Source organism: Apis florea, unplaced genomic scaffold (assembly GCF_048593485.1).
Source record: "Apis florea isolate Af1SG1 unplaced genomic scaffold, ASM4859348v1 contig_3068_pilon, whole genome shotgun sequence".
Taxonomy (NCBI): Eukaryota; Metazoa; Arthropoda; class Insecta; order Hymenoptera; family Apidae; genus Apis; species Apis florea.
The window spans coordinates 1,712,854-1,730,480 of NW_028256700.1; the positions used below are offsets into that span (position 1 = coordinate 1,712,854).

Consider the following 17,627-nt stretch of genomic DNA (forward strand, 5'->3'; position numbering starts at 1 on the left):
CACTTTAAAGGGTTAATAATAAATCTAAACGTAAATAAAGGATTAATAAACGCGTTTTCGAGATTATCAAAGAAAAAAAAAAAGAAAGAGAAAGAAAGAAAGAAAAAATTGGAACAAGGCGACATTTACGTTCGAAAGGAGAGGAATAAAAGGAAGGTTGTTTCGGGAAGTGATAAGCATGGCATGCAAGCCACACCCCATCGCCTTCCCCCTTCTCCGGAGAGGATAAAAGCGAGAGAGCGGCAGGGAAGTCGAAAAAGGAACGTTGGATGGAAACTGATTACGTTTCGGAGATTTTCAACTCGAGGAAAGGAAAGTCGAGGATTATCCTTCGCGAGGATTATCGCCCGTAGGGGGAAGCTAACTTTTCAGAAAGAGAGGATATATTATATTATCGTATTATATGTCGTAACAACTTTTCTTTAACCCGATTCTCTCCGTTACGATCAAAGATTAAAAAATCATTGCATATTATTTTTCATTTATAACATAATTCGATCTGTTTTTTTTTTTTTTTTACGGTCGATTTCCAACTCTGGATGACGAATCAGTTGATAGTCGACGAATGCATGAAAACCGATAATGAATTATCGGTTGAAATCTGTTTGCGTTTGAAGCCAGAACATTTTCCGAGTTTCGATGAAAATTAGGTTGCTCGTTGAGCAACAATCAGTAGTAAGAATAACGAGCAATTTTTATATTTAACCATTGTGCTCACGTATGTATACCTCGAACAAGATATTCGTATAGCAAGATTCGAGTAATCGTGAAAAAAGAAGAATGCACGGCCTTCATCCATCGTATTCGATTGAACGCGTGAGAACAACGCGTTAGATAAAAAGGAAAAGGGTCTTTTGATTCTCGTCGCGAATCAAAAGAAGCGAACGAAATTTAAAATTTAAATTCTAAAGGTAAGATAATTCGAAGGGAAATGCATCTCGTGGAAATTTTGTTCGATTTCGAGCGACGCGTTAATCTACGTTACGATCAATGCGTGGAAAAGAAACGAAAATAGCTTCTTCTAATTAGTCGAATCGAGCCACGGTCGAAGATGGATGAACGATCGGTGAACCATCTATCGGTGATAAATAGAAGCAAGGTGAAAATGGCTCGAAGCGAGAGAGTTTTGTTCGCGGTCACTGTTGCCTACGAACGAAAGAGAAAAAGAGAGAGCGAAAGGGCGAAGGACAGACGAGAGAAAGAGAACGGTTATTATTTTACCGAGCAGATATCGATTCCATTCGACGACCTGCCGTGACCCGGCTGCATAACTCATAGCGACGCGTGCACTAATCCTTCTCCTTCTTTCCAATCCGTTCCTTTTCGTTTCACGCGAGCACCGTGTATCGGGTGCGACCTTTTTCGCGCTCGAAACATTCAATAAATCCTTCATCTTGGAGAGAACGGACGATATAAATTCAAAAATTTATCGGTAACGTAAAATTTGTACGTCAAACGTTTCGAACTTGCGAAAGAAAAGAAGGAAAATGACAAACACGTTGGAAAAATATATCGAGAAGGAAATGAGAGTGGATAAGGAAGAGTTTCAACAACTTTTTCCCCTTTGTTCCGTATACGAGAGTTATCGGTCCTGCGAGCCTCTTTATTCGTTGGATGGTTGCACGCGTGTACGCGAGACATTCTAAACTTCCGACGACATACGGCGCTGCACGCGGAGAAAAAGAGAAGCCACCGTGAATGGGGCTATTAGGAGAAAAGGGGGTCAGATGCGAGTGACGCGACGTGCACGGTGTTACAGCGAACCGCGATGCTAAGAGGAGGATTAATAACAGAGAAGAAAAATAAACGCGAGGAACGAGTCGAATTGAAAAGACAGTGGAAGGGAGAAATCGATGGACCGGTCGAATGGAAAAAAGAAAAATTGGAAGAATAGGCCCTAAAGTTTGAAAGGGTACGGATAACCTAGAAAAATTGCTCCTCGAAGAGAGATTCTCGTCTAACCTTCGACGTTGGAAGTATTCAACGTTCGAGAAATTTTTGCACCCGTTTAAACGCGAATACGATGTGAAAATATTTCTACCTTCGAATTTTTTTTTTTTCTACTCTCGTGACATATTATTGTCGTCCACGATGATAAAATTTCGTCGTGGAAAAAGCCGGGCGCGATAAATAAATAGATAAATATATTAAAGGCGGAAATAATAAAGTAGTATCGTTTCGTAACAAGTTTGTGACAAGCATTGGCAACGAGTTTCGACTTTGATTCGATTTGTGAATCGTTAAAGCCGCCACCTTTTAATTCAATTTTCGCGATAAGTCGATTTCCGATGGATCGTGCGTGGAACATTTAAAATGAACCAGCTAGTAGTGGTATACGACAGCTGCGCCACGCAACAGCTGACACGCACACGCGTATGGAGAGGCGAAACGCTTTGTAATTTCATTGTTTGCGCTTCGACTCGCATCCGGGCTTATGCGTGTTTCGGCGAGACCGCACATTGAATAATTAGGCAACGAAACGTAATGCGTCTCGATTTATAATTATTACAGCTACGTCGAGTAGCCTTTGTATTATTCGGTTCTACTTTTCTATACTCTCGCCACATTAATCATTCACGTTATTAATTTTGTATACGTATTCGATATAAACGATCCCAGTTGTCGTAATTCGTAATTTAAGCTGAATCGTCACCCGTGTTTACAACTCGATCAACTCGGTGTCAACCGACTGATAATAAAACCTTAATTGACACGTATCGGCGGGTCCTGTTTACACGGTTTAACGAAACACGCGATTGGCGGATTACTTCGATCGGAAATGAGCGTACGAACGGGGGCGTACGAACAAAGGGAGAAAAGCAAGCTCGCGTAAGCTGTTACTCGGAGGAGAATTTAAGCGCTCTCTAGCATCATCCCACCGAAATAGAATCATCTACCTCGGTTCGAACATTGTTGTTTCATTTCGAAAAGTATCTTTTGAAAAAACGTTCTAATCGAAAAAGTAAATAACACACACACACACATATATATATATATATAAAATTAAATCAACAAAGTTTCTCCCATCGTTATCCCCCGGCGGGTTATATTTAAAGGAGATGAATATCGATTTAGCAAAGTTCGCTGACCTTGTGATGAGAGGAATGGCCTGTGTGATTGGCGGAGGTGTGATTTCCGGCGGGAATAGATGCCAGGTCCTCGATGGTTAACTCGGCTAAGGCGTCGTTGCCGCCGCTGCACCCGCCCAGCAAACCGGCCGCGATCACACCGCCGCTTCCTGGACTGCCCCCGATGCAACCTCCATCCGACCTTACGACGTTCGCCGAGGGTCTCTTCTGCACCCTCCTCGAGGTCACCAGTTCCTTCACCCCTGACAACTCTCGCCTCGAACCGCCCACGTATCTAAAAAAAGCACACGCGGATTCTCCTCAATGTTTTTCTCCCTTTTTCTTTTCCTTTTTTTTTTTTTTTTCTTCGACCAACGGTATCGACGATCATAATAATAAATGCAATATCGTCTCTCTCTCTCTCTCTTATATGTTCGATTATATCTCGAGCTTCTTTTCACGAGAAGAGACTTGTAAAGAGAGAGAGAGAGAGAGGTTTTCTATTTGCAGTAGTATCTACTGCTTCGACTATACACGTGGAATATAAAATACGGATAATGGCAGCGCGGTAGGATTTTTTTTTGTAAGAAATCTCTGACAGAAAGCTGGAGGCGGTTGAAAAAGCGGGGATTGGCGCTTTTTCCACCGCGAATCGGTGGATGAATCGTGTCAAGCTACGGATTGGAATCGTATAGAAATTGGTCTATTAGCGGGATTAGATCGACGACGAGTCCGTTTCGATCCGTCGACGACCGACCACGTCTCTCTCTTTCTCTCTCTCCTGCAACCCGTTCGTTCTAAATCGATCAGCCGCTGTCCGCGCTTTCCGCTCCCATTCTCTTCGTGTGCACGACGACAGACACGTTCTCGCGATTGTCGTCGATTATAAGATTACAAACTTTATCCCCTCCCTTTCTCCAGTTCGCGATAATTTACAAATATATAATAATTTACAAAAGAATTGTCCCTGTTATCGAACGTATAAATAAAGGATAGAGAAGAAGAGGACATCGAAGGAGGCGAACGGAATCAATAGCGGTTGTTAAGCTGACGCGAAATATTCTCGAGAATCTCGTAGGTGGGCGGCGACGGCTAATTAGCTCGTAAGTAGTGCGAGTCGACGCTTGCGACGTTGGTCCTCAGCCCCCCTCCACCCATGTGTGTTTACCTCGCGTTTAGACGAGCAACGAATTTCCGTGCACGTCCAACTGCTCGAACGATTAATAATTCGCGAATCACGCGCGTACGATTGGGATTACGATGCTTACGTGAGCGCAGTGTAGTCGAGTTCGAGGCTCTGACACGATGTATAATGCGATTAAACGCCGCGCTTCTGACAACAACGCTTTTCTTCGCGAGATTCCTTCGATCGGGGTTTTCGCTCGTTGAGCGATTTATGGCTCCCCTGCGTTCGATGATGAAAGATTTAAAATGACGATTCTCCCGTGAACGAAAAGATACGAATTTTCAGAAGCGTAATTGGGAATAATTTTAATTCGGGGCGAAGAGAAATGGAGTGAGGAGAAAGTAAAGACAAAAAGGGGAAAGTTAGGCACGCTGTCTTCGATCGATTTTAAGATTGGATTCGTTTCGCTTTTCCTTTCGATAACATTTCTTGTTCTCGGTATAACTCGTCGTTCGTATAACGTAAACGGATATCCTCTTAACGGATAACTCTAGATTAATATCTTTGCCTCGTTCGTCCGACGGAAAATATAGAACGATGGAAAAATATTTATTCCAACGAAATTAAACGATAATTAATGTTTCTAAGGAAAAAAAAAAAAAATCGATGATGACTTTTCGATGATTTTTTCACTCGGTTAAGAAATTGAAAGAAAAATAATCGTTGGGATAATTTTAATCTCAAACCACTCGCGATACCTCGTCGCTCGAGATGATCATCGAGAAACGAAAATTGTAAAATTAAAAAATCCGCTCGCGAAAATAACACGACTCGTGGGCCGGTCATTCATCCCCCAAAACCTTTCCTAACCTTGACATCGAACGTGTGCCGATATATTTACGATCGGTCGATGAGAAGAGGATAGAATCGATGGAAAAAGACGAAACGCAACGAAAGAGTTTTACCCTGGACTTGCGTCTCGAAATCGTGGCTCCTCTCCTTTCCTTTCCTCTCCTCTCCTCCTCCTCCTCCTCCTCCTCCTCCTCCTTAGCACAGGACGACGTCCACTCGACGACGTTTCTTAACGCGTACACTCTCCACCTCACGCGGCCGAGGTGTTTCCGCGAGACATCACGACGATATCGTCGATTTCGAGCGTGCCCTCGTCCCTGCTTGTTCGCGTGTATATTAATCCGCGCCGAATCCACCGAACGGGAAAAAAGTAAGAGCGGACGAGAAGAGTAGCCGGTTCTTCCGTCCCCGGAGAACTATCGCTAACCACCACTTTCCGTGCTTCGTGTATGTACGTAGTTCGTTTCGTTCGTTCGCTCGCTCGTTCGTTCGTTCGTTCGTTCGTTCTCGACGATATTCTCCCCACTCTCGTCACTACGCGCTACGCTACGAATCGTTCCCTCTCTCTCCCCCTCACTCCCTCCCTCCATATCGCGAAACCAACCCCCGAGAACAGAGCCCTCCGCGCCCTCCTCAGCTGTCGCGCAACAACCTAGCTCCCTTGGTGGCGCCTTAAGCCGCCCTGCCAGCTTGGCCGAAGTCGCCGCCAGATCGCGCCACCGGATCCCCCGCCGACCGATCGATCCACGTGACGTCACCACGCAAGCGTTCTAACAATCTCGCGGACTCGGCTCGGCTCTCCGCGGCCACGCGTCCTCGTCTCTCTCTCTTCCTCTCACCGGAATATGGGTCCCCCCCCTCCAAACCGTTAACTTTTTAGTAAGAAGTACGTGCGAGCCAAATTTTATACATGCGCGTATCCAGTTTCCAGAGGAAAAATTGTTTCGTTTTCGTTTCGTTTCGTTTCGTTTCTCGGTGTACGGCGTTTAAATACGAAGAGAGAGAGAGAGAGAGAGAGTATTAATAGAGTCACGATCACGCGTGACAATTGAAAGGCACTACGCGAGAGCAAACCGTTTGCAAAAGACAAAGACAAAGACGAGCTTATCTTTCGAGCGTGCCACGTCAAACGCGACGATGTTTCCTTCTCCTTCCTCCCGAGTTAAATTGATTCCTCGCTTCGCCTCCGCTTCTTCCTTCGCTATTGTTTTCCTTCGATACCAAAACCGAACGTGTTCCTTGCCTTATTGTTTTCACGTTTGATCGGGTTTAACACGAGATATCATCAACGAGACACGCGCGTCTCGTCATTTCACTCGCACGAATTTTATGCTCTCTCTTTCCTTTATTTTCGTTGTTACGATACGTTACGTGACGCGTTTCGATATTCGTAATATTCGTTGTTGTTGCTCCTTCCTTTACCGCGTTCTCGGTAAATTTACGCAGTAGCCACTTTTAAATCAATAATACGCGTATTCCATGCACAATCGCGTTCGCACCGTTTTTTTTATCATCATCCCGATTTTTCCAACTCGTTTACCAGCAACGTTTCCACGTTAAATGTCTTAAGTAAATAGGAAAAATAAATAGAAACGCGTTAAAAATTCATTGCTCGATTCGAAAACTCTCTCTATGAGAATAGAATAGAGTGGAGCTCGATAGAGGGAGGATAGAGGATAGGGGATATCGAATAAAGCGTTTTCCAACGTTGTTGCTCGAGGATTCGTGCGTAATCCAAGGAATATGCTGCGAGGACTCGCGTTCTTTGTTGCGACCCCTCACCCTGCTTTCACGGGGTCCAGGATATCGATGGAGGAAGGGGATAGGGAGGGGTTTGGAGCAAAAGACGGGGGCGGGTATATTGAATTTCCGAAAAGCGCGTTGGGTTTCAGCGGCAAGGATGATACGCGCGGGTTGCTTGTGCCAAACGAGTTAGCGACCCTGAACCAGAGAGTCCATGATACGCCCCCCGGCTGTTTCGTCCATTACAAAACGCACCGTTCCACGATTAACTCTAACTCGTTCGATCGATCAAAGTTGAGGAGCGTTTTGTTTCGCTCGACGACAAACATATTATATTTTGGCAAATTTCTTATCTAGTTATTGGAAAATGAACGTGTTTTCGTTGCAACGTCGTACAGCATAGCCGTACAAGTGCTCTGCTTGGATCGTGTCGAGGTTTCGAATATCTGTAGAGAGGGTAAATTGGCACGAGAGGATGCGAACTCGTCACTCTAAATTCGGGCCATTTCTCGGATATAATTATATAAAATTTTTTCTCTCTTTCGATTTTTCTATATTCGTTGTTGTTGTTGTTGTTTCTCCTTAATACGGAGACTTTGAAGAGATCTTTGAAGAAAGGAAGGATTACGATCGCAGCATCGAATAAATAACTCGGAGACGAGTATTTCCCCCGGCTGAATACACACGATCAACATTCGAGACTTGGCGTTTACTCGAGTAGTGTGCAAACATTTCTTGGGCCATCGATACTTTGCAAATTTGTCTTCGATTCGAATTCTAAAGAAGAAGACACGGCGCGAAGAACAGCGGCGCAAATTGACGAATGAACGAGGTATCGGACGATGATCGAAATGACGGAGAGGCTTAACGAGCCTCTCTTCTCTCATCGCGACAATGAATGAATTTCTCTTTCAACATCTTGAAAGAGCCTTTTTCACGACTCCTCCATTATGAAACATTTTACCTTAACCCTTGATTAACATTTTCTTTCGAACTATTGATACAACCGAATTCGTGCATATATATATATATATATGAAAATTCCACTTTTCTTCCATCTAGAATCGTCTAGAGATGAATTATTGTCATCCGTCCAATACTGTTTGGATGGACGACACGTTCGAAGGAAATCAAATGAGATTGAATAATCGAACGAGCCGAGAAGAGACGCTCCAACGAGATTCTATTCGATCGACGAATCCAAACCCAATGCGGTGAATGTAATCGAGGTGATCACCACTGACCCCATTCCCCTCCCCTACGATCAAATTTCATGGTCCAAATCCTCTCTCATTATCGTATTTATTTTATTTCTCTTATATTAAAGAAAAATCTTTGAATCTGAAAGAAAGCGAGTTCTCGAGCGACAGGATCCGGAAGAAGAAGAAGAAGAAGAAGAAGAAAGTGGAAAGGGAAAGATGAGAGGAGTGGAGGGAGGAGTAAGACATCCGAGCAAGTTTGTTTAATTAAATCGAGGTACGTAAGCAAAGATAAGCGTGCTAAGTCGAGTAGAGCCGAGCATGTAATTGGAAGCTCGTACGAAATTAGCCCCGCAAATTTCGTCTAATTAAAGGCCGTCGACGAGAGGATGACTACTTGCCGGTGCTGCATGCCGTATTAAGTCTGATTCAGGCGTCGCAACTTCGCAAAGTGATTCACGCTAAAATAAGTTGATCAAGCGATGCGTCTCTCTTATATTTAAAGCTGGATCTCAATCTCGTTCGAAAGAAGAATTCGCGATAGATGTTTAATTTTTGTAACGACGAGGAACGTTTTCGAGAGAAAAAAAGGATCGTTTCAAGACAAAACGAAAACTAAAACTAAGCAATTTTAATCGAGGCGCGTTGACAAATCTGGCAACCTTACATTTTGCGTTTCGCGAGAGGGCAGCGTGACTCATTCAACGCGTCGCTGAAACACGTGCACCAAGAAGCAACACGACGCCCCGGTAGAAATAAACACGAACGAAAACACGCATAATGTAACCCATAATGGTGGTGCTTCGTCGCCTCCTTTTTTCAATTTCAAACCTCTTCCGAACAAAATTCAAATTAATCCTCCCTTCTTCTTTTCCCTTCTTGTTCCTCGGAGAACATGCGATTAATATCGTAAATTTCGTTCGATTCCCTCCATTGGAAAAAAGTCTGTTTCTCCTCGTTCTCGCCTTCTTACTTGCCACTGCAACTTACCTCTCGTGATCATGACCGTAAGACGGATTGATTCTACGCGCGTACAACGAGGCACCGCCCTCGGACATGTAACCGTCGCACAAGTCGGACAGAGTCCTGCTACCGACGGTCATGCCACCGCGGAGAACCTCCCCGTCGCTCAGATAACCGGAGGCGACGTCGATGTCCGCGTAATCGTGACCGACATGATGATGGGAAGAGGAATGAAGGATCGTGTACTGTCGCGCGTTCGTCCTGCTCGGCAACGTCTGGAGAGCCCTCGCGCCCGGCGTGTAACCGCGGAGCAGAGGTTGCATAGGCTTCACCGTCATCTCCGCTTCGTCGTCGCCCCCCCCTCCCCCGCACGTTGAACCCTCCGAGCCCAAGACCTGCGACAAAATCGTCATCAAATTTCACCCTATCTGCCCGCGTCTTTCGTTTATTGATTACTCGAATATTACCTTCTCCATCTGCTCGAACGTGGTGTCGATCTTTCGGTTGGGTATAGTTTTGATCTCGCTCCCGCTCTCGCTGCTCGGCCTGTAGATAACGCTGCTGTCGCTCGAATTGCTCTGCCCGGTGCTGTTCGAGTTGCTGTGCGAGCTCTCGGACATGAGGTCGGAGATGCTGGGCATCGGTGACACCATTGCGACCGTATTCGGGTCGAGCTTGCGATGCAAAGCGTCCGCTTTTAATTTGGTGGGCGTCGGTACGCCCGGCACGCTGTTTTCCTTAGGCGGTTTCGAGGTGCCTTTCACCAAGGCAGTGGGCTTCGGAATGCTCGAGCCCGGACTCCCGATCAGACTCGAGCCTTGCAGCGGCCCGCTCGCCATCGAGTGCTGCTTCCCGAAATTAACACCCGCGTGGTGTTGCTGCTCGACGTGGCAAGATGAAGGAGCGGCAGCGACGACCACCACGTTTGTCTGAGCTCCCGTCGTCGCTTCTTGAACGATGCTCGTCATTTTCGCGTCGCTCGTCGCGAACACGCAAGATGGCGTTTGCCTCTCCTCCAATTCCTCGCCCTTCTCCACTCTTCCTCCCTTTCCCTGCACTCTCTCCGCTCCGCTCTGATCCTCCCCTCCGTCCCTCCGTTGTTTCCCTCCTTCCACGATCGTCGCCGACCTCTGCTCGCACATATTGGCCCGATTCATCGACAACGTGCGCTCGATCGTCGAGTCGTTCTCGACCGTCTCCTCGTCCTCCTCGCCATCCTCCTCCTGCTTGATCATCCCGTTGCTCAACAACAACCCCTTCTGGCCCAGCACGTCCTTGCTCAACCCGTTGGGGGGAATTTTGGGCACGTTGTGGATCTTGGTGGCGTCAGTGGTCGGTATCTTGGCGGGCAGCTCCATCTTGGGCCTCGGTTTGCTCTCGTTCTTCGCGAGATTCTTCTCTTGGCCCGCCACCTGTTTCAACGGATTGGCAGCCGCCTTTTGCAACGGTTGGTGATGATGGCTCGATTGCTGCTGCCTCAACAAATCGTGCAGATTGGAGGACTTCTTGTCGGCGGAGGGCGGCGGCGGGGGCGGCATCACCTTGGTGGCGCCGATCTTGGCGCTCGGCTTGGCATCCTCGGGGGGCGCGTAGACGAGCAACTTGTCGGCCGCCCCCCCCTTCGTCCGCGCTATCTTGCTCTGCCCCTTGCCCTGCTCCTTCCTCCCGGCCTTCGGGCTCGCCTGTTTCGCGGCCGACTTGGCCGACTGCAGCTTCGACTTCAACGCCCGGCTCTTGGGCGACTCCACCTGCTGCTTGCCCTGCTGGTCGCACAGGGACGTCGAGCTGTCCGAGTGCTCCGACCTGGCCGAGGAGAAGCCGGACGAGCTCGAGGTCCGCTTCGACACGCCCGACGAAGCTTTGCCGCGATCCTGATTCTTCTCCTTGTTGTTGAACAGCTTGAACTTGTCCAGCACCGAGTTCTTGTTCTGCTGGGGGGGCGTGCTGCTCGCGTACGGAGAGGATTGGGCCCCCCTCACGCACCCGGGCGGTTTGCCCACCGTCGAGGCTCGGGGACTGAAACGAATTCCAATTTTTCTCTCGTTACTTCGTACGTCGAATCGATAAGACCACCCTTTGCGCTCCAGAGAAATTCATTTTGTCAATTGGACGTTAAAATTTTTAATCCTCTTTTATACAGGCAGAGAAGTAATCGATAATTGATCGGTTCATTTTTTTTTGATAAATTAATCCTTTCGTTACGGGCGACTTTTCCGCCGCGACAAAAATGCACGTTGCTTTGACGTTGGTGTATTATTGAAAAAAAGATTCTAAAGAAAGATATATTCGATGTACAGTAACTAATCATCAATTTTAGGCAGAGCGGTTATAGTCGCCCGTAGTAGCGAAAAGTTAAGCTAAAAAGAAAAAAAAAAGTCTTCGAGCGCAAAGGGTTAAGATTATATGTGCAAGAGGAGATTGATATTTACCTCGGGGTAGTGGTGGAGGGTTGCCTGTTGGTCGAATTTTGATTCCTCGGTTGGGGAATGAAGGAGAGTCCGGTTTGGGGCGATTGTTGTTGTTGGCTCGGACTCGTGCTTCTGGAACTGCTCGCGCTGCCTATGCCGCCGTTCCCATGCTTCAAACCACCTGAAAACGAAAAATCGTTGCCTCGCGTTAATCGTTCGTCTCTCGCCACAACGATCTTATCTTTTTTTTTTCTATTTCGGGAAAAATTGGGTGAAAGGAAACATCAGCGTATGCATAGAATTCTAACGTGTCGATGTGATATAAAAATTGTTTTATTTATTCACAATATGCGCAGGTTAATTGGTTGATTTGCAACGATTTTTTAGCTTTATTTATGTAACGTATTTCTATATAGAATAAACTAGACACGTAACTCGATAGCGAAGATAATTTTTAGCACTGTGTAGCTTGTGGTGCGAGGATTGTCAACAAAGCGCGCGAGGTGGGGATAGAAGGTCCTAGCGAAGGAGAACCCCTCTCGTCCCTCTGCCGTCCCGCGACACTTTTTTCCACCGGCGACCGTTATTATATTTTCGATGGTAACTGGCATGGCAACAGACACAGAGACGAGAGGACAGTGTTTCAATGCCCAATGGGAAAAAGATAAAAGTTTGGATAATCTGGAAAATATTCTAGATAGGAGATAAGTGGAGTATTTAATTGGTAATATTTAATTAAAAACGGATGGACGGAGAGTCTTGTAATCGGCCTGGTCTTTTTCTAACGCATTCGCACTGTCATTGGTCGAGGGTCAATAAAACGACGATAGCGGTTGGCTCGTTAACCAAGCACAGTCGTAATACTGTGCCCGGCCTCAACTCCTTAACTGTGTGTCCGAGAAATATGTGCTGTTTGAAGATAAAATAAACCACGGGCTGTGCCCTGTGTAGTACATACACGTGACAGCGTGCATTTACCATGCAAGGAGATTAATCTACTACCGCCCATTGCTCAATCTGTCGCTACTATAATCGCGGACATTGTTTCCACGGAGTAATTTACGTTATCGTGGGACCAAGTTACAACCAGTATCGAATTAAATGGATAATGATCCCACCCTATATTTTTATCGTTACAAACAGGCACGTTACGAGCAAAGGAAATTATTGGCGGAGCCAATAATAGTGGGGGGGAAAAAATTAACGCTTCTCGAGTAGAATAGAAATACTCGAAATACGATTCTAAACGGACGAGGAAACGAACGTTGGCGCTGTCTCCAAAGTCGAAAAAATCAATTCGACGGAGCGATTATTATCGCGTCGAATAGAAAATTGCGGTGTGGATGCCTAAATTGCCGCAATGAAGATCGCCTGATAACTTTTAATCTAGATCATGAAACAGCTGCTGTTATCCTGATATCCACTGCCACACAGCTGGCACGACTTACGCAATTCATCGCTCGCATCATCGTCCATTGTCCCCGTGCACCCGTAATTAACAGAAACGACTTATTAATACATTCATACTCGTATCATCATCGAATATACTTGTTCGACTTGATTCTTCGACAACGAACAACGAAATAATAATCGAAAGCTCGTTTTTCGAAGAAAGAAAAGAAAGCAAAAAAGGAAAAATCGGACGATCTGACAAACACGCGCTCGGTGTTCCAACCGAATCTCTCCTCTCTCGGTCCGCTTAAATCAATTCGTGCAAGGACGGTCTCACGTTCGATCGATGCTCGTTACGGTAATCTGCGAAGCAGCGATCATTGGCACCGGTGCTCGCGCTGATTCGCCGTAATAGCACGGCCTATAATTTGGCTCGGCCTCGGTTCAATTGTCGAATCGCTACGTGACACAAATCGCGCCACGAGATAAATAACGATCGAGAAAGAAGGAATCCCGCGCCGTTATGTCGCATCCGTTTAACCCCTCGATCGATCGATCGGCATTCATAATCGGCGTACGCGTGAATCGCATTCTTTCGTGTCGTTCGAACGGAATTCGAACCGCTGGGGACAAACGAGGCGAAAAGAGAGCGAAACGGGATTCGCGATTCCATCTGAGGAAGGGGTATCGTTGATTAGAATGTCGAGTCGACGAGTGCTTTTATGGTTGGTAAGAATTTTAGAGAGTCGCTTTGTCCCAAGTGTTTTTTTTTTTTTTTTCATCTCCCCTTATCGGCGAGCGATCGGTGGTGACGAAGAGGAACATGGAACGTGACCGAGCATTAGAGACGAAAATGATTCATCCAAGGTCGAAGCCAGATATTAACGACTTATCCGCGCGCTTCGAATTCTCGAAAACGAAACGAGGGGGGAGAAACTATCGCGAATAAATATCCATACACGTGCTCGATATACGTGCCCCGTTATTTCTCTTTTATGTACGATGCCGATTAAATTTGATGGGTCTGGTGATCGAACGATTCGCAACTACGAAGCGAATATTACGACTCTGTTGTTGGTGTTTGAGTAGCACTCGATAACAGCAGAGTCGATCGACGGACGTGGCTACTTCAATTCGATGCTTGGCTCACTCTTGAAACTCGCGATACCGCTATCGTGCTTCTTGTTTACGGAAGATAATTAATTGCAAATATTGTGTCGATGCTCCTCCATTTAATTAAAAGAAATAATTATTATTTCGCCGCGTTTAATATCGCACGTTGCATCAAACCACTGTGTTTGGTTGGATAATTAAAAATTATTGCCGAATGATCGTTTCATTGCCGCTCGATGATTAATTCTCGCGAGAAAAGAAGCGTATACGATGCAATAACCGATGCGAAAGAACGCGTTTGTCCATACGTGAAAATGGAATACTCGTAAAAACAAGTGCGATTCTTAAAACGCAGAGAGAGAGCAAATAAGAATATTTTTACGTCGGAAAATTATTACTAGCTATTCCTTATAATTAAAATTTTGCGAACACGTATCCACGCTTATTACCGCATACACGACGATACACGCGAATTATCTTCGAAACCGACGAGTTGAAAATATGATCGTTTTAGGTGTGTTCAAGCTTACGAAGTTACGATCGTCTACAAAGAGAATAACGAGTTTCAATTAAAAGAATGGGAAGAACGTGAGATGCAAAGGGCTATGGAATTCCGCAACACGCGGGTTGTTGTTAGGCAAGACTTGTTGCGCGTGCGAAATCGCGTTTCTCTTGCATTTTCTTCCACGCTAAAACGTTCGTTTATTTCGTTCTAATTTTATCTCTCTCTCTCTCTCTCTCTCTTTCGTGGCTCCCTCGTGGATAAATTCAAACGAAAAATAATTTGCTCGTAAAGCAAGTAAAGTAAGTAGATTTCTACAAAGACGAATGAATAACAAGAGGGAGAAAAAGATCGATTCGTTGCTTACCGTAAGCGTTAAATTGGAAATCGAAGGAGAAGCAAAAGGCTAGGCGCACTTGGTGATGATTTTTCACAACGAGAAATGCCGCGCGTTAGTTACACTTTTTAACCGACCGAGTGAGGAGAAACGATCCCGACCGATTATGGGAACGCGTCCTCCCGTGTTCTCGTTCTAACGTAAACTCAACGTAGTTGGATTTGGTAGGAGCGCGCGGCACAGCTCCATACCGTTCCACTCTGCACTCTCCTCCCTCCTTTTGTTTCGTTGGTATACGGTCCGTGGCGAGAGTGCATCGATGCACGAGGGAGCAACGAGCAGCGGTTGCATTAGTGCGTCTTTAACGGTGTACCAACTCATAAGGGCATTGCATCGAGGTTGCACGCTGCGTGCAAACGTTCCATCCAACGCCTGCGCCCGTGTATACCCTGCGCATGCGTACGTGCGCGTGCACAAGTGTGAGTCGACGCGATTGACAGGCCAAGGCGATTAACTTCAGTGGCGACTCTTTCGCGGCTTCTTCGCTTTTTCTTCGCTTTCTTTTCGCTTTCCCCCTTCGTTCTTTACGCACGGATTATTCATTTTCTTATATGATGATATAGAAAGAGGAGGATTAAACGTAATGTTCGTTATTTTCTTCTTTCCGTCGATTCAATTTGTCGATCGACAAATTATTTCGTAATATATGTATCGAACGAGCGGGATATTCGTTGCTCGGTTCGATCGATAACAGAGTTTCGGTTGAGAATCGCTGAGAAACGTGCGGTGCATGCGATATATACGTACGGAACTCGATTGGCACACCGGAGGATTTACCGGGAACGGAAGATCGGTGGAGATTAGCGGCAAAACGATTTCTTCACGCTCGTCCAACGCGAACCACGCGCTTAACTCTTCATCAACTTATTATATACATCTAATTAGAGATTAACATTTCGAATAAAATAGTTCATATATTCTGACGTTGAAGTATTAATTAGACATGAAAGTGCATTTTGCTCTTTTCTCTTTTTTTTTTAGAAAGTACCATCACTATTTTTTTCTTTCACATTTTGGAATTGAGAAATTAACGTTATGTGCTCTTAACCAGAATTAATAGTCGTAATAATTATAGCATAATTATAGTTAGAAGAGGAGATTTGCGGTAATAAACGATACGATAATTGTGCGGAAAATGGTCAAACTAGCAAGTTAAGGCATTTTTCATCGCCTCGAGGCAAATGTCAGCCGAGAATAAGTAAACGTTCTTAGATTGCCATACGAGAAGGCTTACTACTCCCACGTATATCATAGCTGGAAATATCAGTTTTTGTTTTCTTTCTCCACCTCCGCTTCGTATTAAGTTACGGTTAAAGATAAAGTGGCCAGATGTATTCGGCATTAACTTTGACGATCGGTTAGAAGCGACACTTACAACCGTTCCATTTGTCAAAGCTGAACAATATTTTCGAAACGCAAAGATTATATCGTATCTTCTATATTCATTCTATCGTACACACAATTTATATTTTTATAATCTAAAGTAATCGAACTTATCGAACCGCTTTTGATCGGCAGCAGTTTCGACCAATAAGAATAAGATTCGGATAGGCACAAGCATCTAGGTCAAAATCCTTTCAAAGGCCTGGTCCTTTGAAGTGAACGGAACGGAACGCGAGAAGAGAAGGAGAGTTAAAATGATTAGTTAAAGAGTCGAATTACGGCGTGGCCACCCTGCCGGACGCTCTAAGACGGGGGGATTAGAAGAGCCCTTAGAATTTTCGTGTCGGATGATGACTAAGCGATCCTTTTTTCCACGGGAAACTTTGTTATCGACTGGCCTCCGAAACGACGCAAAAACCTCTCTTCTCGTTCTAACACGCCTGTTTCCGACACACGCCACTTATTCCCACTCCTCCCGGCTTTTACGCGATTGGTATGGATGGAGGAAGGCCGGGGTTACAACAGGGTTTCAACGTCGCATCTCGAATCTCAATCAGAAGATTAGATTCCAATTAGCGGCTCGCGCCCACAATTTTTCCCTCATCTTATCTTATTAGATTATTTACGGATGGTCGGTAAAGTGGGTGTCTCTAATACCCCATAATTTCGAAGAGATGCAACGAACGGAATTTTTCTCTCAATTTCAATTTACGATATGGGGCTTGATTTCTCCTGTTTTTTTTCCCTCTCCTTCGGGGAGTCGACGCACGTGCGGCCGTCGATACGAATTAGAGTCGGGGATGAATTGGACAAAGCGGATCCTCTCCTCTCCTACCGTCCCGTGGGATCGGCTTAAATCCTGAACGTTGTTAGCACGCGGTTGACTCATAAGATAAGTCCACAACCCTCCCCGGCTGAGTTTTCACCTCCGCCCCGTGATCGAACCGGCCAATCCTTTTTGTTCGTGCGGTTTCATCGATTCGACGTTGGAGAGACAAGCTTGCTATATCGAAATAACCAAACTCCGTCTAATCTTTTCTTTTTTTTCGAAAGGCAAAATTGAATATTGGTTGGACGAATCTCCGACGATGATTCTTGCGGCGCGCTCCCCCTTTTTTTGAAGGGGACTGAAAGCGGCCTGTAACGAGATCACAAGCAACGATATCTGACGCGCATTATACTTTCGATCCCCTCGCGGGCTCGAACGAAATTGCGCTCCTACGATGATGATGCGCGCGCATCGTGAATCCGCGTATTTTCCATTCACCGCGAAATCCATTTGCACGCGAGTGTATCGCGGCGTTGCGATCTGCAGGATTAATTCGATGGGGAAAGTGACGTGGGGGGAGGGTTAGAGGGCGCGCAAATAAAAATATCCCGTTGAGAAACACGTTCGATTCGACAAGAGATCCTTTGAGATTTGCTCCACGCTTTTTATATACGAGCCGATATTTTAATCGAAACAACGTAATTACAAGCGC

General features: G+C 45.6%; 1 protein-coding gene across 6 annotated transcripts in view; it reads right to left on the reverse strand.

The window, feature by feature from the left end:
- The window catches only part of sick (sickie), a 116,253-nt gene that overhangs the window by 47,505 nt on the left and 51,121 nt on the right, over nt 1-17,627 (reverse strand). For all 6 annotated transcript variants that reach the window (XM_086908185.1, XM_086908186.1, XM_086908184.1 and 3 more), the window contains 4 exons: nt 11,381-11,540; nt 9,419-10,967; nt 8,979-9,346; nt 3,090-3,363 (listed from right to left, as the gene is read on the reverse strand). In XM_086908185.1, coding sequence (XP_086764311.1) covers nt 3,090-3,363; nt 8,979-9,346; nt 9,419-10,967; nt 11,381-11,540 — 2,351 coding nt within the window. The remainder of the gene's footprint in view (nt 1-3,089; nt 3,364-8,978; nt 9,347-9,418; nt 10,968-11,380; nt 11,541-17,627) is intronic.